Source organism: Aspergillus flavus, chromosome 8 (genome assembly GCF_009017415.1).
Source record: "Aspergillus flavus chromosome 8, complete sequence".
NCBI classification, from domain to species: domain Eukaryota; kingdom Fungi; phylum Ascomycota; class Eurotiomycetes; order Eurotiales; family Aspergillaceae; genus Aspergillus; species Aspergillus flavus.
The window spans coordinates 2,429,073-2,454,436 of NC_092403.1; the positions used below are offsets into that span (position 1 = coordinate 2,429,073).

At 47.3% G+C, this 25,364-nt stretch overlaps 13 protein-coding genes across 13 annotated transcripts; 8 read left to right on the forward strand and 5 right to left on the reverse strand.

Moving 5' to 3' along the window:
- Nucleotides 1-374: 374 nt before the first annotated feature.
- F9C07_2264509 (cytochrome P450) lies at nucleotides 375-1,835 on the reverse strand (the record flags this gene model as incomplete). The annotated part of the gene is made up of 6 exons (XM_071510179.1): nucleotides 375-458; nucleotides 514-840; nucleotides 921-1,214; nucleotides 1,277-1,483; nucleotides 1,544-1,572; nucleotides 1,622-1,835. 6 exons carry the CDS (start codon nucleotides 1,833-1,835, stop codon nucleotides 375-377), a joined length of 1,155 nt encoding a protein of 384 aa, XP_071367454.1.
- A 437-nt stretch (nucleotides 1,836-2,272) lies between these two features.
- F9C07_2237247 (O-methyltransferase-domain-containing protein) lies at nucleotides 2,273-3,737 on the forward strand (the record flags this gene model as incomplete). Its single annotated transcript, XM_041287786.2, has 5 exons — nucleotides 2,273-2,615; nucleotides 2,664-2,787; nucleotides 2,846-2,955; nucleotides 3,008-3,395; nucleotides 3,458-3,737. 5 exons carry the CDS (start codon nucleotides 2,273-2,275, stop codon nucleotides 3,735-3,737), a joined length of 1,245 nt encoding a protein of 414 aa, XP_041150978.2.
- Nucleotides 3,738-3,950: 213 nt separating this feature from the next.
- Nucleotides 3,951-4,829, reverse strand: F9C07_2076829 (2,4-dihydroxyhept-2-ene-1,7-dioic acid aldolase; the record flags this gene model as incomplete). Its single annotated transcript, XM_071508829.1, has 2 exons — nucleotides 3,951-4,439; nucleotides 4,506-4,829. 2 exons carry the CDS (start codon nucleotides 4,827-4,829, stop codon nucleotides 3,951-3,953), a joined length of 813 nt encoding a protein of 270 aa, XP_071367455.1.
- Nucleotides 4,830-5,798: 969 nt separating this feature from the next.
- Nucleotides 5,799-7,366, reverse strand: F9C07_2206165 (AAT family amino acid transporter; the record flags this gene model as incomplete). Its single annotated transcript, XM_071509625.1, has 7 exons — nucleotides 5,799-6,047; nucleotides 6,084-6,125; nucleotides 6,165-6,352; nucleotides 6,394-6,531; nucleotides 6,552-6,943; nucleotides 7,015-7,119; nucleotides 7,143-7,366. 7 exons carry the CDS (start codon nucleotides 7,364-7,366, stop codon nucleotides 5,799-5,801), a joined length of 1,338 nt encoding a protein of 445 aa, XP_071367456.1.
- Nucleotides 7,367-8,310: 944 nt separating this feature from the next.
- F9C07_2287620 (uncharacterized protein) lies at nucleotides 8,311-9,462 on the forward strand (the record flags this gene model as incomplete). Its single annotated transcript, XM_041295796.1, has 3 exons — nucleotides 8,311-8,678; nucleotides 8,734-9,049; nucleotides 9,118-9,462. 3 exons carry the CDS (start codon nucleotides 8,311-8,313, stop codon nucleotides 9,460-9,462), a joined length of 1,029 nt encoding a protein of 342 aa, XP_041150975.1.
- Nucleotides 9,463-10,773: 1,311 nt separating this feature from the next.
- On the forward strand, nucleotides 10,774-12,576 carry F9C07_2206167 (uncharacterized protein; the record flags this gene model as incomplete). Its single annotated transcript, XM_071509626.1, has 6 exons — nucleotides 10,774-10,914; nucleotides 10,959-11,189; nucleotides 11,247-11,520; nucleotides 11,576-11,751; nucleotides 11,814-11,994; nucleotides 12,050-12,576. The coding sequence occupies 6 exons, from the start codon at nucleotides 10,774-10,776 to the stop codon at nucleotides 12,574-12,576; spliced, it is 1,530 nt and encodes a 509-aa protein (XP_071367457.1).
- A 350-nt stretch (nucleotides 12,577-12,926) lies between these two features.
- On the reverse strand, nucleotides 12,927-13,652 carry F9C07_2237252 (uncharacterized protein; the record flags this gene model as incomplete). Its single annotated transcript, XM_041295805.1, has 2 exons — nucleotides 12,927-13,270; nucleotides 13,352-13,652. The coding sequence occupies 2 exons, from the start codon at nucleotides 13,650-13,652 to the stop codon at nucleotides 12,927-12,929; spliced, it is 645 nt and encodes a 214-aa protein (XP_041150973.1).
- Nucleotides 13,653-13,975: 323 nt separating this feature from the next.
- F9C07_2287624 (uncharacterized protein) lies at nucleotides 13,976-18,910 on the forward strand. The gene is made up of 7 exons (XM_071510917.1): nucleotides 13,976-14,689; nucleotides 14,750-14,945; nucleotides 15,017-15,709; nucleotides 15,763-15,817; nucleotides 15,874-16,962; nucleotides 17,016-17,302; nucleotides 17,363-18,910. The coding sequence occupies exons 3-7, from the start codon at nucleotides 15,622-15,624 to the stop codon at nucleotides 17,668-17,670; spliced, it is 1,827 nt and encodes a 608-aa protein (XP_071367458.1). The 5' UTR covers nucleotides 13,976-14,689; nucleotides 14,750-14,945; nucleotides 15,017-15,621; the 3' UTR covers nucleotides 17,671-18,910.
- F9C07_1955230 (NADH dehydrogenase iron-sulfur protein 7) lies at nucleotides 14,061-15,244 on the reverse strand. The gene is made up of 3 exons (XM_041295803.2): nucleotides 15,017-15,244; nucleotides 14,750-14,945; nucleotides 14,061-14,689 (listed from the first exon to the last, which is right to left on the reverse strand). Exons 1-3 carry the CDS (start codon nucleotides 15,039-15,041, stop codon nucleotides 14,239-14,241), a joined length of 672 nt encoding a protein of 223 aa, XP_041150972.1. The 5' UTR covers nucleotides 15,042-15,244; the 3' UTR covers nucleotides 14,061-14,238.
- Nucleotides 17,655-19,080, forward strand: F9C07_1955235 (uncharacterized protein). Its single transcript, XM_041287785.2, has one exon. The coding sequence runs from the start codon at nucleotides 17,787-17,789 to the stop codon at nucleotides 18,840-18,842; it is 1,056 nt and encodes a 351-aa protein (XP_041150970.2). The 5' UTR covers nucleotides 17,655-17,786; the 3' UTR covers nucleotides 18,843-19,080.
- Nucleotides 19,081-19,444: 364 nt separating this feature from the next.
- On the forward strand, nucleotides 19,445-20,516 carry F9C07_2287625 (uncharacterized protein). The gene is made up of 2 exons (XM_041287784.2): nucleotides 19,445-19,467; nucleotides 19,523-20,516. The coding sequence occupies exon 2, from the start codon at nucleotides 19,676-19,678 to the stop codon at nucleotides 20,441-20,443; it is 768 nt and encodes a 255-aa protein (XP_041150969.1). The 5' UTR covers nucleotides 19,445-19,467; nucleotides 19,523-19,675; the 3' UTR covers nucleotides 20,444-20,516.
- Nucleotides 20,517-20,947: 431 nt separating this feature from the next.
- On the forward strand, nucleotides 20,948-22,875 carry F9C07_13131 (nucleoside phosphorylase domain-containing protein; the record flags this gene model as incomplete). The annotated part of the gene is made up of 2 exons (XM_071507953.1): nucleotides 20,948-21,971; nucleotides 22,319-22,875. 2 exons carry the CDS (start codon nucleotides 20,948-20,950, stop codon nucleotides 22,873-22,875), a joined length of 1,581 nt encoding a protein of 526 aa, XP_071367459.1.
- A 519-nt stretch (nucleotides 22,876-23,394) lies between these two features.
- On the forward strand, nucleotides 23,395-25,026 carry F9C07_2237258 (ankyrin; the record flags this gene model as incomplete). Its single annotated transcript, XM_041287777.1, has 1 exon — nucleotides 23,395-25,026. The coding sequence occupies one exon, from the start codon at nucleotides 23,395-23,397 to the stop codon at nucleotides 25,024-25,026; it is 1,632 nt and encodes a 543-aa protein (XP_041150967.1).
- Nucleotides 25,027-25,364: the final 338 nt, after the last annotated feature.

Below are 25,364 nucleotides of genomic sequence, written 5' to 3' on the forward strand. Positions count from 1 at the left end.
ATAGCCCATGAGAGAGTACAGAATGCACCTAGGGAGCAGCGCATGATCCATATCGGGATACTAGATTCATACCCAATTGCCGGACACTGTCGTGGCCCAACCGAAAAACTGAGTTCGAGCTTTTGCATCTCCTTGCCTCCGACGATCCATCGACCGGGGTTGAACTGGCATGGGCTTTGGAATAGACTTTCATCATGATGGATAAAGTGACTACTGCTCGATACTTGGACCTAATGCGGTGTTAGTTTGTTTAGTGCATGGGATGTAGGATGCGCAAACCCCGCCAGGAACATCAGTCCCCGCAATTATCATCCCAGTTTCAGGTGTTAACCGTGGTATTCTGTCTCCAATGTTAGTTCTTTGTAGTTAATGGCTTACTGTGCACTACTTGGTAGATGAGGCACGAACGGTGAATTCACGCCCCCTGTGAGGCGGAGGGTTTCCTTGATGACAGCACTCTGTATTTACAGTGAGTAAGGTATGTCATTTGGAACAGAAAAAGGAGAAACATACAAGATATGGTAACTTAGCCAAGACGGTCTGTGACGGACAGGGCTTTGCACTATCTGGCCATGCCACCTCTAGCTCCTGTTGTAGTTTCCTTAGGAGGTGCTTATCCCGCATAACATAGTAAGTCGCTACAGTGAGTGTCGTCCCCACAGTATAAGCACCGGAAAACATCATGGTGAAGGCGTCTGACATAAGGGACGACCTGCTACGTAGTGCTACCTGGTGATCACCCCCTTGCATGGTCATTGCCATAAAAAATGGCAGCTGATTTCCCTTGGGCTCCGTGTCTGGACCATCAGTTAGGAGTCGATCGAGGTGGCATTCGAGATCCTAAATCGCAGTTGATGGGCTTCGTCAGAGAAATTCAAGGTTCTACCCGAGAGAGTGTGAGCATGAGTGTATATACACACCGCCAGTTTAGCGAATAACTCAGCACTCGCAGGATACAGAATGGATAAACTCCAAGGGCTGAAATAATCAATCAACTGTTGCAGCCAAGTCCAATGGCTCTGCAGCCACAGCGTCACCACCAGATCATCGATACCTAGGAGGATCGGGCAACGAAAGGCGGGTTGTTCAAGGGACCCAAACGTGGAGCCAAATGCATATTGCATCGTCAAGTCAAAGGCGAAGCATCGAAATGCCATATACATGTCGATCTGTTGCCCACTGGATGAATCTAGGCGATCGCAGAGCTTTCGAGACTAACCATTGTTGGTTACGCTTTTTATTCCGGGGCTGTGGGGACGAATAGTGTGTAGATTACCTGCGAGATAAATTGCTTGGCTTGAACTATCGACTCGCGACCCGAAAACATGCGCAGCCAGGGTTTTCTGAGGCTCTTTGCGTCTGCATGGCTTAAGGTCGAGAACGTTCCATCAGGTACGAAAAAAGCGTTGTAGAATGTAGGATCCTTGCTTGTTTCTCGGGAGTGGTAAATATCGCGGTAAGCTTCCAAAGTGGCAAAGTGTATCTAAGGCCGATTAGAGGTTTACATGTTTCAATGCGGTCGTGGAGGCTGGCTGAGGCGTACCGAGTTTGGACCTATCCTAACGACTGGGCCTGTTTGGGAATAAGAAGGCAACCCTAGTAGGAGTAAAATTTCACTCACCGTATCTTTCATGCAGAACTTTGAGTTGATGTAGCATACCACCCTTTCGAACCACGCTGTAGTAGAAATGGTATAGGTTTGTGACGGCTGCCAGGCGCGGTCCCGGAATTGAAGCCAGAGGGTGGACGAATAGGCGATATGCCACGACGCACAGGAATGCCCCCGTCAGTACCTTCAGCACAAAGACTATGAAGCTGTTTACAAGGGCGATCATCGTGATTTTGCTGCGGTGGTAGGAATTGAGCTAAGACATAAGTTAGGCCATATGGTATCATACTCTACTGAAGCCCTGTATTTATAGTTAAAGGGGAATTAACATCTGAATCAGTTGCTCATCGCAACTATTGCCTTTCCTCTCGTCTGTGGGTGCGCCTTGGTCACCAGATCTCTCGAGGACTGCACAAGCTCCCTATGTCAGGGGCTCTAGCGAATGCATATTTGCACCAATGAATTGCACGTATACGGTCAATTGGATTGACCCCATTTTCCTTTATAGTATAGCAAATCTAACAATAGGAAGGACGGTGTAGGTGGTCCTAACTAACCCACCCTAAAAGGAAGCGACTGTGGGTGTATAGAAATATATGCCCAGCCACCACCCCGGCTTTTCCATTTACCTGTGTATTTCCAGCCTCTTTCGTTGACGCTCCAATGTCTATTGAAAACAGTCTTCACTCAAGAGCGGAGGCTCTAACCTCCCTTATAACACAACATGCTTCTGGTGCGGTTGCCAATATATCTAAATCCCGCTCGATGAGGTCAACAGTCCAAGAGCGTGACCAGATACAAGTAGTGATAAATGCCTGTCAGGAGCTCACAGCCCTGCTGACAGAGCCGTATGAATGGATCGCAAACGCAGCATGGGGATATGTTGACAGTGTCGCCCTCTCGCTAGTGTTGAATTTGAAAGTCCATCGACATGTCCCCAGAAACGGTGGGACAATTTCACTTGTGGAGTTGGCTGCAAAGACAGGCAGCTCCGTCGTTCTAATCAGTGAGGTCTTTTAACTTGGATATGTAACTTGAGATTAACATAAGCAAGGCAGGATAATGCGACAATGCGTGGGAGCGTTCATCTTTGATGAAGCACTCCCACAATGCTACCGTCACAACGAGCGGTCACTGTGCCTTCTGCACGATGATTTCTCCTCCTTGATCGACTACATGTATGTAGAATTTCTTGTCCAATTCTGCGCCGTGTACAGTCCCTATTTAACCGCATAGAACCGATGATGGCCTCTTAACCGGAGCGCACCTCACTAGAAGTCTCTCTAAGACAGCCTTTCAGATTCCCAAACACTCTGGACAGGCGGCATTTCAAGACGCATTTCAAAGTGAGTCCTGCTCCGCGATTACGCAATAAATTCGGTCACTCAAGCTCTGCAGCGAGTAAAACATTATACGAGTATTACAACGCTGTTGACCTCCGCCGAGGCCAGCGCTTTGCAAGTGCAATGGCAGGACACTATAACACACCGCTAGATGACCCTATCGAGAGCATCTACCCTTTCAATGTGTTAAGAGATAATGCCCTCGTCGTTGACATCGGTGGAGGCAAAGGCCACCATTCGATCCGACTTGCTGAGAAGTACGAAATGATGTCTTTCATCGTCCAGGACCAAACCAGTGTTGTTGGAACTGTTCAAACTGAAGACTTACCACAATCCGTCGCCGGGCGAATCGAATGGCAGGCACATGACCTACACTCTCCACAGCCGGTCCAGGGGGCAGATGTTTACATATTAAGCCATATCATGATGGACAATCAGCCTGGGTGTGTAAAGAAAATTGATCCCCGTTACTTGGGAGCAATAATTAACGCCTGTTTCCTCGCAGTATCTGCGCAAATATACTCAGACATGCCTCAAACGCAATGAGATCATACCACTCGAGGATCCTGGTACATGACTTCGTCGATCCCGACAAGGGCGAACGTGCCTCTCGTTTTCTCAACGAACTTGATTTTCATATGCTTGCGAGCCTGAATTGTCTAGCAAAGCCGCTCCATGTTTGGACAGCCATCTTCTATGAGGCAAATCCGAGACTTCAATTAACTGCCGTATACAGGGGGTCCAAGAACGCAGCGGTCTTTGAATTAAGTTTGGTGGATGCTTGATAAAAATCGCTAAGATAGGCGGACTTTCAATAAGGGACTAGTCTTCCTTTCCTGTGCTTTCTTCGGTGATTTATTCAATACTTATCTACCGCAAAATTTCTGGATCAAGATCTGCTCGGGTCTGTCGAGCTCAATCGACCACCATTGTAAGCCGAAATATATATTATCGTTTCCGATTGTTCGAAGGCAAATAGTAAATTGAACAGGTTATCCTCAACACAGAATATTGTACGACTTGATCATTGGAGGCATAAATATATTAATTACAAAATTCTCTAAATCTCCTTTGGCAGCATCAAAGGCCTGCTTGAACACCTTCCTCATCCCCACCATGTCCGTCACCACGCTCATCATCTGGAAACCCTTATTCGCGTGTTCCCTCGCTTGCTCACCGGTGTCACAGTAAATTCCAGAAGCCTTGCCTGCCGCCCGGGCAGCATCATGAATTGACTGAATAGCCTTCACGTGCTCAGGATCCATTTTCTCAGGGTTGGTGATAGGGTGACCAATATTGACACTGAGATCAAAAGGCCCAATAAACAGAACATCAACACTCGGGACAGCAGCAATTTCCCTAACATTTTCCAGTGCAGCTTTTGTTTCGATTTGCACCGCAATGACAAGCGAGTCATTGGCTTGCTGTAAGTATTCCATACCCGTGAACTGTATCACCTCACCACCGTGAGGATGTTGCTCCACGAACTTCTCCACCGCGAGAAGACTCTCAAAACCCCGATTTCCAACAGGGGGAAACTTCGAATATCGGACCACATTCCTCGCATCCTCGGCTGTATCGGTGACTGGGACAAGGATGCCGTGGGCGCCGGAGTCTAATGCTCGTTTTATCATCCAAGGTTGACCTTCCGCGACACGGACGATGGGTGAGACTCCACATGCTGCGGTAGCTGCTACGATCTCATGCATTGAGTCATCGGAGATGTTGCCGTGTTCGAGGTCAATGAGGAGCCATTCGAGGTTGCGTGCTGACCGGCATATGGTTCTGGTTAGGTTGGTTCCGGGGAGCATTTGCCAGCCTCCGAAGGAGGGTTCGCCTTTTTTGAGGGATTTTTGGAGACGGTTGGCTGCTTGCATTTTGCTGATGTTGATGTGTCTGGTCAACAGAGAAAGCGATGGAGGGGATGCGACTAAATGGAGAAGAGGATGACAGTCGGCACGGCTTTTTGTCCTGATATAACTCTGCAGTGGAAGAAATCGGACTGTGCTATCATTTTCCTTGCTATATCAAGGATACAATGTCGGCATCGTACACCGACCTAATAATAATAATAAAAAAAAAAAAAAAAAAGCAAATGGGACCCTCTATTCCCTAAAATGTGTAGATGTTCGGCATCGTCGGGTTTCTCTAGAGGATCAATATTGTCTTAGCAGTAGCCGTCCCGTCGATCCCGACTCCGCGCCTCGGCCATCCATAGCCGCTCGGGAAGTTCGGGTTCCCCATGGGGATTCTATTCCACACTTCATATTGCCCACAGCTGTCAATAGACTAGTTATGGCTAGGATAGCAGGGGATCCATTTCATCATCTATCGGCATGACTATTCCTTTTGATAAAAAAACATACAACAGGAGGGATTCGCTGGTGGTCACCCACCCAACTACTAACCTCCCGGCGTGTGGCTTAAGTACGGCTGAGCGGACGGGAAGCCCTGTTCTCCACACCCTGTGGTCGTATGTACGAAGTCTCTGTATGTAGAGCATTATAATGATAAGGTCACATGATCTGGAACTAGCCTAGTGGTATACTACAATCACATAATCTAAACCGAGTAGATGGAAGTGATGTCTTTGAGGAGGCCTTAGCCTTCAACCTGTTCCAATCGATTCCCAAATGGCTTCCGTATTATCCTCTGGACCATGGTTTCCTATCACATTTGAGAGTGACTGATTCACAACCATCAGCAAATAGCTGGGGCTCGCTGTCAAAATTGTATCTATTGCGTACGCCTATTAAGATGAATCATATCATTTGCCTGCGCGCCCACTTTGTCTATATCTATAAACCTATCCCCTTGACCCCCTCATAGCGCTAAGATCTCTATAATCAACAACTGTTTGAGGCTTGCTCTTCCTGTCGAACTCGCCTCCACCCAACCGTCTCAAGTATCTCAGCCCAAAAACCCTTCGGCTGAGAGGTAAGACCCACCTCATACGCATCAATCATTGGTCTCTCCCAGATCAAGTTGGCCTCCTCAGGCTTAACTACCCTAGTACGCCAGGATAATTTCCAAGCGATGTATAGTACCGGCGCTAGAATGAGCATGGTATGGTGAGTGAAAACGTTCGAGACGTCCTAAGGAGTGAAGCTGGAGTAGCTGTAGAAGATAACGATGAGGCATTCTCCAGTCAATCCAATCGAGGCACTGTACGGCTGGAACCGGCCCACTTAGGTGAAAGTCTTGCGATCTACGGACTGTGCTTGGCAGGCTCGGTAGAAGAAAATGTAGGTAGCGCAGACAACAATGTAGTCGATGATAGCGCCAGCAGTGATAAGATTGCTGAGCCAAGTGAGCGCCTGCGAGACCCATTTCCAAGGGAAAGAAGGGACAGTAGGGGAAAGCACATCACGACGATCACACAGTATATCGGGACACCGTTCTTGGTGCATGGTTGTTCAAGGACAGGCCATATTTATTGACTTCGGCTCGCACAGTACATGTATGTATTTCCAGCCGAGAAGATCGTGGTGATGAGGAGAGCGTTGATGAGATGCGGAAATCCCGCAACTTTCATATTCTCCATTGCAAGAAAGAATGGCGATGCCGCTTCGGTACCACCTCCAGCATTTGTCAAAAACACAGATACAAGGGTCGGGTGGTTATAGGCAACGAGAATACCAACACTGATGGCAGCCAGTATATAACCTTGAAAGCGTTCTTGATGTGGACCCGTGGTCGTTTCGCTTCAGCGGCTATAAGGTTTATGAATTCCGGGCCCATAAAAGTAAAGCTGGCCGTCCATAGAGCGGCGAGGACTCCCTCGAAACGGCCTAGGTCTCCGGTGTGAAGGTACTCAGCCATAGGGCCCGGGTCACGCCAGGCTCGAAATCCGAAGGCGTCATGCTGAGGATTGCCGCCAACCATCGTGATGAAAGTGAATAGGAACAGCATTATAAGTAAAGCTATCTTACCGCTGGACCCCCAAAATTCGGCTTCGCCATATACCTTGACAGCGAAGACGCTTAAAAGACTAGAGAAATATTCAGTTCAATGTTGCTTATATAGAAACATGGAAGGCGGAGCTTATTGAGCTAATCTTACGCATAAGCAGCGATGCATGCACCACACACGGCACCAGTTGGAACATCATCTCTCCAGAACGAGAGCACCATGTTGATGGCGGTGATTTCAATGGAATTGAAAGGGCTTCAAAGAGGAAGAAGTTCCACCCTGCCATGAAACCGAAAGCATCATCGACCCATTTACCAGCCAGGCGGATGAACCCACCCGGGACAGGATACAGAACAGTCATTTCGGCCAGGCAATTGTTGACACAAGCAAGTATAAGGCAGTATATCGCGTAGCCGAGAAGCAAGCTTAGTGGTCCACTTTTTGGCAAGGCACCACCAATGCTAATGAAGAGTGCCGTACCGATAGCACCGCCGACTCCCATGATCTGAATTTGCCGATTTTCGGGACGTCGTTGCAGTTGGCCCATACCAGCGACGACTTCTCCTGGCTTCTCAATGTCCTGGGCGTCATAGTCATCCGTGCCATGGCTGACATCCTCTATGCCGTCGCTCATGGGGGCTTCTTTCATGCACATGATTATAGGAAAGGGGGATTTGAATAAGGATAGATACAATCCGAAAGGCGAGAGACGGATAACGAAAGACAGTGGCATATATAATACTTGAAATCTCTATGGACATCCTGGGGAGTACTACCAGCTCCATAGACCCGGCATTCTCGTTCTCCAGACTTCACGGTGGCTCTCATACATTCTATCTAACTTTCAAGAGCAACCCTCGGGCTCCACTAGCTTCCTACAGAGCTTAGTTCTCCAGCGATGCTGAGTTGGTTAAATACTCTCCTCAAGTTCCAGTACTCACTCATTAGTCTAGCAGCAATCATAGCATTAATATATATCTTATCTTAGCTTCATTTAACACCCCTGTCTGAACGGTCATTTTTGATCACTATGTAAGATAGCGATAGTATTTCTCAGTTCTTCGTTTCATATCGCTAAATTCGGGTTTCGCGGAGCTAGATTTAGTGAAAGTCCCAGAAATGGTAGGCATCGCCAACAGCAGCCGAACACCCGATGAATCCGATATAGCTCCGCAATCCGATTGAACCGAGATACGGCACTCGTGATTTAGGACCACCACATAGTTTGCCTCTCTTGGATAATACGTACAGCTAATCGGAAGGATACTCCGCCCTGGTTGATAGAGTTATGGTCACACGAGCGTTTTTAGTAGCGTATCTCCAACTTGATGTCAAGATCATATTAGGTTATATAAACGACCTCACTTCCATCACAATATTGGAAAGATCCACACGACTACAACAAACTCAATATTCCTGAGTCAAATAACTACCTCTTCAACAAATATGTCGACTACAACCGTTAGACCCCCAACGATCCCCCACACAGTGGTTGGCCCTGTGAGACTCACAGGAGCACGTCCAACCAACGAACTGCCACAATGGCTTATCGATGAAGCAAAGATCGAGGAAAAGCAATCTTTTGACCCCAAAATGCACATGAACTACCACCCTCCGTCGAAGATCTACACCATGAAGGAGATCGGCCTTGAAGGCCAGGGGATCTCCCCGAACGCAGTCACTGCACCATTCCAACTTTTCAACGAGGAAGCCATTAAGCAAATGAGAGCTGAGATTTTCAGCAAGCCAGTGCTTGATGAATGCCAATATACGTCATTCTTTGTGAAGAACACTATTCGGGACATGGGACCTGCGTGAGTTTGCCTGAGGTCCGGACGGGGCCTCACATGTGCTGACTACCGATATTAGACGCGCACCATTTATTTGCGATGTCTGGCGTTCACCAGAGGTTCTCGCAAAGATCTCCGAGGTGGCTGGCATTGATCTTATCCCTGCCATGAACTATGAGATTGCCGCCATCAATATCTCGGTGAATGACCAGACTACGACGGTTCTGAACAACACCAAATCAGAGGACGAGGATTTGTCTGCCTTTGCATGGCACTGGGACAGTTACCCATTTGTGTGTGTTACGATGCTTTCTGATTGCACCGGCATGGTTGGAGGAGAGACTGCACTCAAGACAGCTAGTGATGAGATCATGAAGGTTCGCGGGCCTGCGATGGTAAGTTACTGAAACACCTCTAAAAGAGCTAAGGTATAAGAGTGGTATACTTACTAATGACTCCACAGGGAACTGCTGTTGTTATGCAAGGCAGATATATTGAACACCAGGCTCTCAAGGCGTTTGGAGGCAAAGAACGCATTAGCATGATCACTTCGTTCCGCGCCAAATCTCCGCTTGTGAAAGACGATTGTGTTCTTACTGGAGTTCGGTCTATCAGCAACGTATTGGAGCTTTACAGGGAATGGTCTGAGTACAGACTGAAGGTTCTCGAAGAGCGGATTCGTGCTGAATTGGAGAACGAACGCCAAAAGCAACTGGGACAGCGTCCCTTCAGTATCTCAGATATGAAGACCTTCTTGATCCATCAGAGGGAATATTTGGATGCTACGATTGCGGAACTCATGGAATAGAGTTCCGCTCTTGTGATGTTTTTTACAACGATTTGTTTTTGTATTGTGAAAATGTATAGTTTTTCTAAGCCTTAGCACCGTCTGATATGTATTATGGTCACAGTTAAACAAACCAGGATTGACTACTACCTGAATATTTAAATGAGAACCATCAATATTTAAATTGCAGAACCTCTCAAATTCCATAATAATGTGTTATAATTTCCGTATATGGCAATATATCCAGTACAAACCCGAGAAAGCCGAAAGATTTGCCGCCATCATCGGATGGGTCTCCCGAAGATGTGTGGGGACGAATCAAAAGGGAGGATAAACGACGTAGTAGGCCTCCAAAGCTTACCTTTCATGGTAAAACTATCCTTCAAGAGGCGAAAAGCACGAGAGCCACCGAAATGCTGTCAATAACGGGTTAGGATAGGGTTGTTCCTCCACAAAGGATTGGCCTTATGCTCCACTGAAGTTAATCACTCCTTTTCGGGTGCGGGGTACGTACGCTGGGGATTCCGAAGAAATTCGACTTATATGAAAATACTGATCTTCAGAGTTGTATCTTTTCATCCTTATCCCATATCACTACTCTGGAAAAAATGGAAAGGGGTTCGAGTTATGGTCCGTCGGAAGACAAGACGGACGGCGAATGCGTAAGCATGACCTCTCGCAAGTCAGGCGGTTATAATTGAATAGAGACTTACCTGCTTCACAGATGCATTGCTTGCCGTCATAGTAAGATATAATGTACCGGTGATGCGCCATGCGCCAACTGTCAACGGCGCTCACTGAGGTGTGAGTTTGTGGAAGGAGTCAATCGGGCTGTGGTTTCTGAGAGGTCAGTTGATCGTGATTGTTGCAGGAATCTGACTGATGACACAAGTAGGACAGATATCTCCGACAGTTGGAGAAAGAGGTCGAAGAACATCGACAACTTGCTGGAGTGAGAAGCCCTCCGGTGTCGCCGTTTGAGTCGCAGACCAGGTCCAAAGACACAAGCACAGCAGAGTCAACAGAAATAGTTTCTGATTCAACAGAGGAGCCATTGCAACTACCTGGTTTAGGTTATGCACAAAGTATCTGGACGAGTCCATTTACCTTACCTTCCACAACCATCCGGAATACTCAGCAAAACAAACGCACTTGGAGTAAGTTCGTCGACCTATGTATGTCACATTAAAAACTAGCAATCGTGGCAGTCTGGCTAGCTCCATCCTCAATGTGGTCATTTACAACTCGATTAACTATCATGGTGACAGAGAAACTGCAACTCCGAAACACACACAGTGCCCATACATTAGAAAAGGAGAGCTATCCTATACGATGGGATGCCAGTCCGCCGATGACCCCCCGGATATAAGTGGCCTGCCATCCCTCGACCACGCGCTTTATCTTTCCGAAACAGTCAAATTCCACCTGGGGCAAAGCTATCGTTTGTACAATGAAGATGAATTCATCCACAACGTGCGAGAATTCTACTATGGGGACTCGTAAAAATGGCAACTGAGCATCGGCTATGGTTTATCCAGTTTCTGTTAGTTTTGGCATTTGGAACCGCCTTTCTCCACCGGTCAGGAAGATCCAAAGATCCCCCTGGATCGAAGTTCTTTATCCGTGCGATGTCTCTGATGCCCGATCAGGCGCCTTTATGGAAAGGAAGTCTGCTAGCGATTGAAGTCTTAGGTATGGCTGGGCTGTATTTATACTCCATCGACCAAAGAGAGTCTGCACATATTTACGTAAGGTTTACGTTCCCCCCGGCCTATTACGCTGTTGCTGACACTTACTTTATACAGGTTCGCCAAGCGATACAAATTGCACAATTTGAAGGCCTACACACCCACCTTCCGGAGGAGCAACTCGGCGCCGCCACCGTGTCCCGATGTCGTGACCTGTGGTGGACTTTGTACATCCTAGACCGGCATTTCTCTTACTCTGTCGGACTTCCGATGATGACACAAGATAGTGATATCAGTACTCCAATCGGTCCTCCCAGCACGTGTTCGCATCGAGACATTGTCATGAGTCTACAGGCCAAGTTGTCCCACCTGCTATTAAATATCTTAAATAGCATGTCTCTCAAGGCCCTGATTCCATCTACAAGACTAACAATATCATACTCAAGCCGTGTACAAAACCGAAAAAACACAACTCAGAGCATTCCTAGAAATGACTAGGTCCATCCTCCATACATTAGCCGGTCACGCCCAGGAAGTGGAGAAAATCATTCACGTCCGGTTCTCGAATTCCGTCGATACAATGCCCAAGGGGACGCGACATATCACGTTGCTGTACCATCAGGTATGCCTGGACGACCTGCGCAGCAACTCCCAGAAGTCTATTGTCTAATTGACGTCCCATAGTGCGTAATCGTGGCAACCCGACCACTTCTCCTCTCGGCTCTCATCGAGCGATTAGAAAACCTCGATCACGAGAGAGAATACTGGCAATCGTTTTTAGCTCTTACAAAAACCCTCATATTCATTGGAATCAAGTCCGCCGTGAAAATGCTTCAAATACTATCCAACGAGGATAATCTTCTCGGTGAGCCACTCACATTTCCACTCCGATAAAAGCAACCTAACCACATATAAAATAGAAATCTTCCTCCCCTACGACCTCGAATTCACCTACGCCGCTGCCCTCCACCTCGCAATGGCAAACGCAGTCTTCCCCCAAGCCCTAGACGGCCAAGCGTACCTCGAAGAAGCACACTGGATCCTCGACGAAATGATCTCCAACGGCAACAAAGTAGCCGAGGTCCGGAAGGCAGAACTAGTACATCTCGAAACGCTATTTGAGGAGCTAACAGCACGAGTAAAGTCCCAGGGGCTCCAGCCTCTAACATTAACCAGCCCAACTGGTGCGGAAGCTGTGCCTCAAACCCAGATAGTGGAAGAGGATGGAGAGGGAGAGACGGTTACTGATATTGGGGTTTGGGATCTCCCGATTCCAGGTGACTCACTTACGTCGCATCCGGCTGATATGCAGATGTCGAGTGTGGAGTTGCTTAATAATATTGGGATTTCTTCTTCGGACTTTCTATATATTGTGGACCAGATTGGGAATCCGGATGTTTCGTATAGTATTTTGGATCTTGGGCGCGCTGGGGGTGAGATGGAGTGATTGATGGGCAGGTCATGTTTTGAATAATTCTGGATATAGTATACCAGCTGCTACAATTCCAGAGGGAGGTTTGGTTTGTACCTCTGACTATGGGTGAAGCTAAGAGCTTCTGGCTTAGTGTTTGGGATGCATGTTTGGAGATGGAAGATATCATGACTTGCACTAAAATAGAGGACTAGAAATCAAACATGGAGTTCAATCGGACAACAACCTGAATATTCCATAGGTCAACAGGGAGAGCAAGGTGTGCAACATCTCTTATAAAGCCGAGCCCCCGGCATAGCCCAATCAATCGACCCATATCCCCAGCGACGATACATGAAGCAGAAACAGCATCTCCCCTACCCATCTCAGTCATATTCATCCTCATAGATAGCAGCATTCCAAACCTCAATAAATGTATCATAAGCAATCCCCGACTTACCCTTCGAACTAACCTCTGGTTCTACTTTCTTAGGGCTGTAAAACCTAGCACGAGCGACCGCCTCTCTTTGAGACGACGCCTTCTCTCCTCGGTAACTCTTCGGCATCATAACAATGGCGGTGCTGGGAATGGTGGATGGTTGAAAATAAGCCATATAGGGCAGATATGAGCTCATGATAACCTTAATATTCTTTCGCCGCCCAGCGAGCTCACACGCCTCACGCATTGCAGATTGGACATCTTTGTCTATCGAGGGGATGACCTTCTTGGCTGAGTCAAGTTAGTCGTGGAACTTCATCTTAAATGGAGTAAGAGGGTTGTGATACACACATGACAGATGCCACCACCTACGTCGGTACTTCCTTTTCAAATAGGTGAAGGACTGTTCCTCCTTGAGAACGGCAATGATAATTGTTTTCTTGTTGCTGTACTCTTTAATGGTGTTTACCATATAGTAACATTCATCCTCCACTGGAGTCATCGTACGTGCCGCCTTGCCAGCTTTGGTGTTAGCCTTGTGAGATGCAGTCAGACCCCGAGAAGGCGGCAACGGTCGAGCAGTGATTAAAATACCAAGCCGACGAAGCAGATGAATCCCGAAAAGCAGGAGCAGCGCAATCGTAGTACACCAAAGGTACAGGAAAATTACCATTGGAACACAGGAAGAACGTTAAGTTCTCATCTACAGCTATTGATGGCCTTGATGGTGGGTTAGAGGCGGGAAGGGTGAGGACCTCGACTCATAATTAGCCAATTGGGGCGTATGCCCATACGTCTTCACTAGATCATGGACTGCGTCAGTTAACTGATTCAATTGGTAGGATTGACGTATGGGTTATTCTGCTGCTCAAAGACCACGCTAATAGACAGTCGTACTGGGTTGAAGATAACTCTGATCAACATCTCGTCAATTAAGACGGCAATACCTCTAGTCATTAAACCGAACAGCAATAGTAGGGGACACTATACTCAACAGCCAACCTCAAAGTTCCTCAGATAGACGAGCGGAACCTTGGCTAAGTGCATCTCCACTATAGACTCAGTAAGAACCTAGGGACTGCCGGCATTTACGGTTAATTTAATTACAATTCTATCAAATCACAACTCCCTTCTTAGAGACAGGTAGGAAAGACAAGAGGAATCAAACATGAACCCAATCGTAAAAAGAATCCGAGAAAAGAAAAAGAATCGAATCCAAAGAATACACATTTAACCTCAAAGAAGAAAAGCAGACAACCCTACCGCCGATACCACATCCGTGTAACCTTAGTGTGCCTCATCTTCTTCTGCAATTGGAAGATACCATACAAAAATGCCTCCGGCGTAGGCGGACAACCCGGGATATAAACATCAACGGGAACAATTCGATCCACACCCCTAACAACGCTATAACTGTAATGATAATATCCACCCCCGTTAGCGCAGCTACCCATGCTGATAACCCATTTCGGGTCCGGCATCTGATCATAGCACTGTCTCAGAGCAGGAGCCATCTTATTGGTGACTGTGCCAGCCACGACCATGACGTCCGATTGTCGGGGCGAGGCGCGGAAGATTATTCCGAGTCGATCTTGGTCGTAGCGGGGCATAGAGACTTGCATCATTTCTACGGCACAGCAGGCGAGGCCGAAGCTTAGGGGCCATAGGGAGCTTTGACGGGCCCAGTTTACGAGTTGATCGATGGTTGTCCTGTGGGGTTGTTCGTTAGGTGCTTTTCGTAAAGTAATGGTTAACTGTCTGCAGTCTTACAAAACGTGCTCGGCTTTGTTGGAATGTGTTCCGTTGGTCTTAATAATTGACTTAGAGTTAGGGAAGGCTTTTGTGAGGGCCGTTCGGGCTTCGTTAGCTTTCGATTCAGTTGAGCTGTTGTGTCGACGTATTTCGAGAGTGGTGGAGGTAGCCGACGATAGTAATGGGGATGGTCTTTGGATAGTGCAGAACACAGCTTCTGGAAGTTAGTTTCTGTTGACAGCCATTATGATCAGGGCAGCGATTTCCTCTTTTCATTTTACTTACTTCGAGCAAGCTTTAGAGGGTTCATATTTATGATCTTGGGTATATTGTTTGACTTAGGCTCACTAGGGGAATCGACAAGAGGGCAAAAAGATATAATGTATACAAGGGAATCAATAACAGTGTCTAGGAGCAAATCAAAAAATATACATATTGAAAGGGGCGTGGTTGCGACTCTGCGAGGAGTATATCATTTTCCTGTTAAGTGGGTTTTCTCCTACTATGTGGGATTTTCCCGACTAACCATGGCAACAGCGGAAACGTGACTGCATGACCCATACTACATGCTGGACGGACTCTTTGGCCTTTTAACCATGGCTGCGAAGTCAATTTCATTTAATAAGAGTATCCTTGCAAGTATGACACTGTAAGAAAAGGTAGTTAGAAAATGATGGTCGCAGATTTATCTTCAACGGTCAATTGGGTCTCGGAACCGTGATGACAAAGCGCACATGATTTTCCTCTTCCCGATTTAATTTTTCCTGTATCGCACAACTTCACTAACGACGGACGATTAAAATGAAATGAATCACCCGAGAGGCATACTCATGAGAATACGACTAAACCAACGTTGAAGTCAGTTGTCAATAGTCAGCAAAACCCGGACAATGCCGGTGTCCCGCCAGAGTTATAAATGCGGCCGGTGCCACCAGGTATATTCGACGAGCAGTCACTTGCGACGACATGAAGCAACGCGTAAGCATAGACTGCGACAATATTGGATGGACGATGCTTAACAAACCTATTAGATGTACCGAGAAAAGGTTTCACTTGCCAGTTCTGTGAACGAAGCTTTGCACGAAGGTATGTGTGCCGTAAACATAATACCTGCCGACAAGACACTGATGGAAATACCCAAGCGACGTTCTTCGTCGCCACTTTCCAGCCTGCAAGCGGAAGGGTAGGAATCCGATTCCTTCTGAAGGCACGCGCGGCAGAAAGCGAAAAGCTTGCGATGCATGTGTCGAGAGTCGTACGCAATGTGATGGGGATCTTCCATGCGAGACATGCCTTCACAGAGGCTTGGAGTGCTCACTTAATTATATAAGAGAGCAGGAGAGGACGGCCAGGAGCAACCAAAATGGACAGGAGAGATTAGACGACTCGAGCGTCAATAGAATCCCAGTTCACTTTCTCCTGAATTTTGCCGATCCAGCAAGCAAACGATTATATGACGTTCAGCGGGTTCTTACAGGGTGCGATAAAGACCTCGGGAAATATGCATCGTGTGGGAAATACGAAATCCCCAATGTGGATAGTTCAACAGAGCAGTGGATGGGGCTTTTCCATCTCTTTATTGACACCGCAGCGTTGGATAACCCAGACCAAGACAAGTCTCTTATGTATGGGCTGGCGGACACCCAAGAGCTGAGCAACACGGTATCGAGGATTTTAGGCCTGATGAAGGACATGTTCGAATCGCGGTTCAACAATAAAGGGCATCATACTATGGTAGGGGCTGAAAGCTTTTTCTCACCAACTAATATCACTCTTTTTGTCAGCGCCTTCTTTGAACACTCATACAAAGGTATACGCTTCATTCATAAAGCATCTTTCAACGTTCATACCATCTCAGCCCAGTTACTATTAGCTATCACTTTGATGGGCGCGACATGTGTATCACCGCAGGATGCTTCTAGCGCGGAAGGGTACTCCGACGTAGCTGAGTATCTGATCTTCGATGGGCCTGAATTCGGGAAGGTTTTTAATATAGACAACCCGTCGCTCGCCAGAGAAAATATGGAAATTCTCCAGGCTGCAATGGTGATAAGTGTCATCCAGTGGTCGAAGGGCGATGTAACCATCAAAAGGCGGATTCGAACGCAGCGGTTCCCAGCTCTAGTTTGCGCTGCACGAGCGCTGAGACTGACGCAGGTGACCAATCAGGCTGTCAGCGACACAGAGTCTCTTGATTTAGACAGGTACTTCTATAGGGAGAGTCTTGTGAGGTTAGTCCAACGGTAACACGCAGTGTAAGACCCAAAACTAAATTCCTTCGCAGGGCCATGGCGTGGCTTTACCTCATGGACTCGCACTTGGCCGTCTACTATCGGAACCCGCCCCAGTTTAAGATTGCCGAGGCTTGCTTTGGCTTACCACAACATGAGGAGCTTTACGATACAATGGAACCTTCCGCCTTGGTAAATGCGTCGCAAAATGCGACCAATGGCGGACTAACCCTGACTTTGAAGTCCGTTATTCAGCGCTTGATGGAGAAGGACAGTGGACGATTTGAGGAACTAATCTCACAGCGATTTACACTATTTGGTCTTTTTTTAGTTATAGCGAGTAGGTCGCTTCACTGAAAGCCGACTTGCTATGCATGCCGCTAACTCTAAAATGACATAGGTCTTCACTGTATATTGTTCGACTTCCAAGCACTGGACACCTGTGTCGATCTATCAGGACCCTTTGGCTCCCTTGATACTGCCTTGGATAGATGGAAGAAAATGTGGGATTTAACATATACGACCATCATGCCTAGTGATATCAGAAAGTCTGGGTACATGGTGCATGCTCTCGAGCTCTGGTGGCTTGCAAAGAAGCTTACTCAGAAACCAACCGGGATATATCTAGAAAGCGGGTTTGCGCTGGACTCCACCGCCACCTTTCACGAGATGGTTCGAGAATTAAAGGGCTTTCAGCCAGTACAATGAAATACCGTATCAGCGTCTGGTGACATTGGTTCCAGTTTACAATGAATAGCCTCTTTGCTTTCGACCAACAATAACGCCATTTTGCAGACCGTCGAACAACAAAGAAAACAAAGACAATGGTATATCCCTCGAGGGTCAATGTTGGCGTTCGAAGGTTCTTTGAACCAATAGTTTATTTAAAGCCATCCAGACATTGGGGCCTCTGTGTATGGCCTTCATGCAAACAGCTATCTACCCTACTCACAGAGTCAGTTATCCAGACCTTCCCAAAAAGAACACTCCGTCTCAACCTGGGGTCTTCGTCGCCCTTTTCTCAAATATTCCTAAAACAAAGATCGTCCACGATGTCCTCCCCTCAGAACGGAATCGATTACTCAACGGATTCCTCCGTAACCACCGAATTTCGGAGACAGGATAACACTCACCAACACGCCCTGGAAGCATACAAACTGCGAGATCTCACCTCATGTCTCGAACGCCTGACCCGCGCCCAACTCATCGAAGTTCTGCAAGCTGCAGGAAACGATTATGTGGAAGTGCGTAAGCTAGTGCAGTCGAAAGTATCAGAGCAAATGGACGACAAGACCCGGATATACCGCTGCGAAATGAGTGATGTAATGAGCTTCAGGGGCTGTCGTGAGGCCGCCCGAAAAGCAATGGAGGAGGCAGAGAGTCGCGTTCGATTCTTGCGTTTATGGAACAGCTTTCCAGACAGTGGCAATGATGATTTCACAAACATGGTTCAACTCATCGCTGATCACTGTGGGGCGTTTGCGCACCCACAAACTCGTCTCAACGGGCTTACAGTTCTGTGTGAGATGTGTTATATTTTCATGGATGTGGCGAGCGATGACTTTTGGGAGCAAGATCGAAGCAAGTATGACTGGGATGTGAGTATTGAAAATGCTATGTTGGAGATAGCCACCGCCATGACGCCAGCTGAGAGACAGGCTGTGGTTGATGATGATGACTTGTGGTCTGCTCTGGTTTATGTGTATCAGGAATCAGATGAGAAGATATTCCGTGCCTTTAAAGATGTGTTAGATGAGTTCCCCAAAGTGGACACTGGAGCTGAAGATGATGGAGGGGAGAACGACGAATTACGATCTTTGTTCGAAGAGAGTGATCAAGCTGGTGAACCGAACGAGGTTGACATGTCGGAGGCTGAATAGACATAAATGTTATCTTTCCGCAGCTTGTCAGTTTTAGACTTATCGGAATCTCGTATATTTCAACCATACACTTCCTTTTATGTATATTACATAGATTAGTTATAACCGTCCATGGCGATGTCCCGGACGGGGAGCGAGGAGCGAAAGAAAAGCATCGCGCTACCCTCTGTAGTGATGGGTATAAATCATTATCAATAGGAGACTAGAGTAGAAAGAATGGTCCTTCAAGTCAGCCTGGTAATATCAACCATTTTTCTTCTTCGAGTCTCTTCTATTTGTATATAAAACTGCAGTAGTTATTTGTCCTAATAGGATTACATAACATCTACTAAGCCGTATAAAGCATAGGCTATTCCACTTTAGTACATCACTAACCTAAATAGGAAAGTTGGCTGTACATACGGAATGGAAGGCTGTATACTCGGAGAAGAGGGCTGTACGCCAATCGGTATCCCAGGTTGATCACGGTGATTAAGTGGGAGTGTGCGATTAACACTTACATTAGTACCTCTGCCAATAAAATTAGGCTTTCTCAGGCAAAGTGAGGCGTACTATCAACAACTCGGCTGTGATCTCAAATGCTGGCCGTGAATTGCCTATTAGGGTAATTTGCCCTGTGTCCCTAGTGAGCTTATGGATAAGAATGGATCCTTCAATAACTAACGCGTCGCGCGTTGCAGTCTGCCTATTTTAACATTTGTTTTTTTCATTACTATAGTCAAGGTGCCCTCAACAGCGCAGGAAATACAAAAACCTGATAGCATACTCCTTTGTTGACGCCTTAACATTTTCAAATCACCGCCCGACACTTTCCACACGGGATAACTGTCAAAATGTCCAACCCTCGACCGACCAAGCAAGCGCGCGTAAACCTCGCCGGCGACGCTCATGTCACACATCTCGAACACGACAACGCTAGTACCCAGCCAGCTAATGGCGCAATTAATTCGGAAGAGCTCCTCAGGCTAGTGGACCAGCTCAGCCACGACCAGCTGCGCGATATCGTAATCAAGGCAGCAGAAGCACACTCGGACGTGGCTACCCATATTAAGAACACGATCGAGGAAATGCGGGAAAAGGAACGCAATCGCGTAATAAATTTCGGCTCTCTTTCTAAGAGTGTCTGGTATTCTATCAATGTGGCGCATCGCAAACTAAAAGGCTCGCGCCAGTATGACGTTGCAGGCGATGTGTGGTATGAAGTCCTGGATACGATTAAGTCTATCGCTCAGCAATGCGGGCCCCTTACGAGTCTCCAGGCGCGACTTAATGGGCTGTCGGTCCTGCGCAAGATCGGAAAGACTATTTGTTTGTCTGATAATGATGTCGTGGGTCATGAAGTGCAGAAACAATTTCAGTCGGATCACTCTCCTGAAGAGGCAATGATCGAGATTCTTTCAACCATGTCAGAGGGTGAGAGAAGAGCTATCCGGGAGGAGGAATCCAGCGAAGAAGATTTATGGCCGGAGATTCTTGAGCTAGATGACCTTGCTTATAACTCGTGTCTATCTGAAAGACTTAATGAGGTGATAGATTTGATCAATCCGCCACGAGCGTGTAAAGATGCATTCGATAATGGAGCACATCTTAAATGTGGATAGCGAATCTAAGAATAAATGAATTCGTTTTCATTATTGCTCGTTAGTAACTTCCCCATAGACTCGTTAATGTCCCACAGGCTATAAGTAACAATTATTTCCTTGGCCGATATGAGCACAATACTTGTCCACATTAATAGGATAATACAGGACTGACCCATGGTCATTTTGCACGCAAATAAGTGCCCTAACGGGGATGTGCCAAGATCCATATAGCGAAATATGTGGTTAAATTGCGACTAATTAAGGTTAAGATCTGAAAGTGGCATAGTGAGGGTATCCAACTCAGCCTCACGAGGCTGTGATTATTTTACAGCTCAAAGGATTTCCCCGCATATCCTCGCTTTCAGTACCGGAGTGCTACCTCTATCCTCAGAAGTGCTGGAGCTATCACTGGGAAATAATAGCCTCGATCATCTCTTATTTCTCGATCTGTACGTTGATTCGCACAGCATTCATGCCACAGCGAGCGATAAAGAGGTTGCCGAGCTACAGTAAGCCGAAGTCATGACTGTCAACAGTCCACCCACAGACAGAAGTCAATTTGGGGTCGGTATAATCTGTGCCTTACCGTTAGAAGCCACAGCGGTAAGCGCACTTTTCGACACAGAATGGGACAGCCACTTGTATGGCAAGGCGGTAGGGGATACGAACGCATACTCCACCGGTTCCATTGGACGCCATAATGTCGTTTTGGTACATATGGCAGGCATGGGGAAGATCGCTGCTGCGACCGCGGCTGCAAACTTGCGTGCGAGCTTTGAGGGTGTCCAGCTTGCCATTGTGGTGGGTGTTTGTGGCGCTATTCCGCTCCGCAAGCAGTCAGATATGGAAATACATCTCGGCGATGTGATAATCAGCGAAGGGCTTGTCCAGTACGACTTCGGGAGAAGGTACTCCAGCAACCAATTCGCAAGGAAGGATACACCGCGCGATAACTTGCCAAGGCCTAGTCCTGAAATCCGAGCAGTCCTGGCCAAGCTGCAAGTAGAGCAGGGCCGTCGGGCGCTGCATGAAAGGACAATAGGGCATCTTTTAGACTTGCGCGAGAAGCTATATGGTGTCGCGACATATCCCGGAGCGACCGAGGATAAATTCTTTGAGCCAACATATAGGCACAAACACCACGTGGATTGGACGTGTGCGGCTTGTTTGAAGAATGATGATGTCTGTGACAGTGAAATAAAGCTTACTTGCGACCATCTCCAGTGTCATGAAGGCAACCTTGTGCCACGTCAGAGATTATCTGAGCCATTCAACCCAGTGATCCACTTCGGACTTGTTGCATCAGGGGACACCGTGATGAAATCTGGAGTGGATCGAGACAGCATTGCAGCGCGAGATCAGGTGATCGCATTCGAGATGGAAGGCGCTGGGGTTCGGAAGCTCTTTCAGGGTGTGCTGGTCATCAAAGCTGCATGCGACTACGCTGATAGCCATAAGAGTAAGAATTGGCAAGGTTATGCAGCGGCGACAGCAGCTGCTGCCACGAAAGGATTCCTAGAACATTGGGCAATAAGTCTACGAGTTGGTGCGTATTGTTGCCTCAGGTTTGGCGTCAGCTTTCAGGAGAATAACGAAAGATTCCAGATTCTTCAAGGTCCCTGCCACAAGATGTCAGCTCAGAGGCAACAAAAAGCTCGGCACAGAAACAGAAAGAGACCAATTTTCTAAAGAGCGTTCGAAAGTCGCCCTATCGAGATCGCAAAGACCGAAACCCTGATCGAATAGCAGGAACGTGTGAGTGGTTTGTCGGTCATCGCCTCTTTCAAACCTGGGAACAACGCAGATCATCGACACTTCTCTGGGTTTCCGCAGATCCAGGGTGCGGGAAGTCGGTGCTTGCCAAATACCTGGTGGACACTGTCCTCCCTGCAGATAGACGAACAATATGCTACTTCTTTTTCAAAGATGACTTTGAAGATCAGAGGAGCAGTACCAAAGCCTTATGCTGTATTCTCAGCCAGTTATTTGAGGCAAGGCGCGACTTGCTCTCTGAAGGAATCCTCGAACAGTTCGAGATCCAAGGAGACAATTTTACCAATTCATTTAGCGAACTTTGGGATACTCTCGTTACCACTATCGAGGCCCGTAACGCAGGCGAAGTAATCATCCTCCTAGATGCCATCGATGAATGTGAAGATGAAGGGCGATTCCTTCTCGAGGATGCATTGTGCAAGTTCTATGGCAGGAAAAGAGACTCGAATCTGAAGTTTCTTTTGACGACACGACCATATGGTAAGATAAAGCGGGGTCTTCGACCTCTGGACATTCCAGAATTGCCTGTCATTCATCTTTCCGGGGAGAGCGATGCTGAAATGCACAAGATCTCCGCAGAGATCGAGATATTTGTCAGAGAGAGGGTGAAGAATATCCGCGCAAAGCTGAGACTCGGACATGAGGAACAGCAGCTCCTCCTGGAGAGACTCCTATAAATTCCCAATAGAACTTATCTCTGGGCTCAGCTCACGCTCGAACTAATCGAAAGCGAAGTCGACATTGATAAGAGAAGGATTGTAGATGTCACTACCAATCTTCCCAACAGCGTTTATGACGCTTACGAAAGAATATTATCGAAAAGCCGAAACTCCGAGCAGGCCAAGAAGCTCTTGCATATTATAGTCGGAGCAGCGAGGCCTCTCACAGTCCAAGAAATGGGGGTAGCGTTAAGACTCCAAGAAAGCCACAGGTCATATCTTGATCTTGATATTATTCCAGAAGAGCGCTTTCGCGACACTATACGCGACCTTTGTGGTCTCTTCGTGACCATACTTGACTCCAGACTATATCTGATTCACCAAACTGCCAAGGAGTTCTTGATCCAAGGCGCCTCACGAAACTCTCTACAACGCACATATGACACGTTCGAATGGAAACACTCACTGAGCCCACAACAATCGCATCATATATTGTTCAGGATATGTGTCTGGTTCTTGCAGCTAAGGGAAGTAGAAATGGCACCCCTCGATGCAAAGACCGATTTGTGCATGTACGTCGACGCCTATCCTTTTCTTGACTACGCTGCGACGTTTTGGACGCTCCATCTGCAAGGTGCACATATCAATGCGGACACAATAATGCAGTTACTCCGAAGATTTTGTGATACAGGCTTGAAGGACTCGCGATTGTGGTTCAAGATATATTGGTCCAATACGCATGGGGAGATACCAAGAGACTTCACCGCACTCATGGTCGCCTCCTATTTTGGACTTGATTCAGTTGTAAAGGAACTACTAGACGATTACAAGGGTGACTTAGATTTCGTGGATAGTAAGCATGAACGGTCAGCACTTTCTTGGGCTGCCGAGAGAGGGTCTGTCGGTGTCGTCAAGCTATTGCTCAAAGGTCGGAGGCGCTCATTTATCGGAATCCACGTCCCCTCTGGGAAAGGTGCAGAAATAAACTCGATAGACGTATACATGCGTACACCGTTAACATATGCGGCATGGAACGGGCATTTAGAAGTTGTGAGCCTCCTACTACGGAAGGGAGCTGCCATCAATACGATAGACGAATTCGGCGCCACACCACTCCTTTACGCGACATACAATGCAAAAAAGCCTGTTGTTGATCTCCTTCTTGCGCAGGGAGCCAAAACACATTCTGGTGAGAATATTATCATGGCATTCTGCTCGGCTGCAGGAAAGGGGCAGGAACCCGTAATGAGGTTACTGCTCGAGAACGGCACTGATCCTGACGCGCGGCGCAGTGATGGGTGCAACTTAATCTCATGGGCCGCTTCTCATGGATATAAGGCTGCGCTTACATTGCTGATTGAGAGCGGTGGCGACATTAATAGAGGAAACTATGAGAATGGCCAAACAGCGATACACCACGCTGTTAAATATGGGCAAAAAGGAGCAGTCAGGTTGCTTGTGGAATATGGAGCTGATCTTAAACTCGGCGACAAGAATGGACAAACACCGTTACATTTCGCTTCCAGCATTGGGGACCGTGACATAGTGCAAATACTGCTCAGCAAAGATAGCCGACCGCAGCTGGAGTTGAGAGATAAGGTATATACGCGGACCCCCCTTACATGCGCTGCTACACACGGATATACAGAAGTAGTCAGATTATTACTGGACAGCGATGCTGATATTGAGGCGAATGATCTTAAGTGGGGACTAACCCCATTGTCGTGGTCCGCATTAAATGGATATGAAGCAGTGGCAGAACTTCTTCTTGACCACGGTGCCGAGTTAGAGTCCTTGGATACATGGTCTTGTCGCACACCTCTCTCCTGGGCAGCTTTTAGTGGACATGAGGCTGTTACAAAACTACTACTTGAGAGAGGGGCTTTCATTGAACATATGGATCACCCAAATGGCTTTACGCCGTTATTACTAGCTGTCAAGAATGGTCACCAAGCAGTGGTAAAACTGCTCCTTGACAAGGGCGCCGACGTACAGTATGAAGATACCTACTCCAGTCAGGACGCAATAGCATGGGCAGCTGTGAATGGACACGAGGCCATTTTAAGTCTGCTCCTTGGAAGAGGTGTTTCTATTGAGGGAAGGTCTAGCCCTGAAAGCGGACACCATTATCCCTGGCTGTTGAGAATAATCGCATGGCTGCCGTCTTGACTCTGCTCGACAACGAAGCAGATATTGAGACAAGGGATATCTATAGCCGAACCCCTTTGTGCTGTGCAGCAAAGCACGGACATACGTCAATGGTGAAGATACTCCTGGAGAGGGGCGCTAATCCTAAAGCCAAGGACATATATGGCTTTACACCATTATCCTTAGCTGTACAGAATAAGCACGAGGCTGCAGCCCTGCTCCTGTGCGATATGGAAACAGACATTGAGACAAGGAAAAGCTACAGCTGAATAATTCTTTACTGTGTTGTAAAATGTGGATATACTGAATGGGATTCTCATTATATACAAGGAAAGGGCCAGTAATGACTACAACGTGAA

Bases quoted from the DNA above. Each gene is read 5' to 3' on its own strand.
- F9C07_1955230 (XM_041295803.2), bottom strand. From the start codon at position 15,041: ATGAACCCTCTAAAGCTTGCTCGAA. The intron at 14,946-15,016 runs GTAAGTAAAATG...AACTTCCAGAAG, and splicing joins CCCTCTAAAGCTTGCTCGAA to CTGTGTTCTGCACTATCCAA. The intron at 14,690-14,749 runs GTAAGACTGCAG...ACAACCCCACAG, and splicing joins AACAAAGCCGAGCACGTTTT to GACAACCATCGATCAACTCG.
- F9C07_2287624 (XM_071510917.1), top strand. From the start codon at position 15,622: ATGCCGGTGTCCCGCCAGAGTTATAAATGCGGCCGGTGCCACCAGGTA. The intron at 15,710-15,762 runs GTAAGCATAGAC...CAAACCTATTAG, and splicing joins GCGACGACATGAAGCAACGC to ATGTACCGAGAAAAGGTTTC. The intron at 16,963-17,015 runs GTTAGTCCAACG...ATTCCTTCGCAG, and splicing joins TATAGGGAGAGTCTTGTGAG to GGCCATGGCGTGGCTTTACC.
- F9C07_1955235 (XM_041287785.2), top strand. From the start codon at position 17,787: ATGGTATATCCCTCGAGGGTCAATGTTGGCGTTCGAAGGTTCTTTGAA.
- F9C07_2287625 (XM_041287784.2), top strand. From the start codon at position 19,676: ATGTCCAACCCTCGACCGACCAAGCAAGCGCGCGTAAACCTCGCCGGC.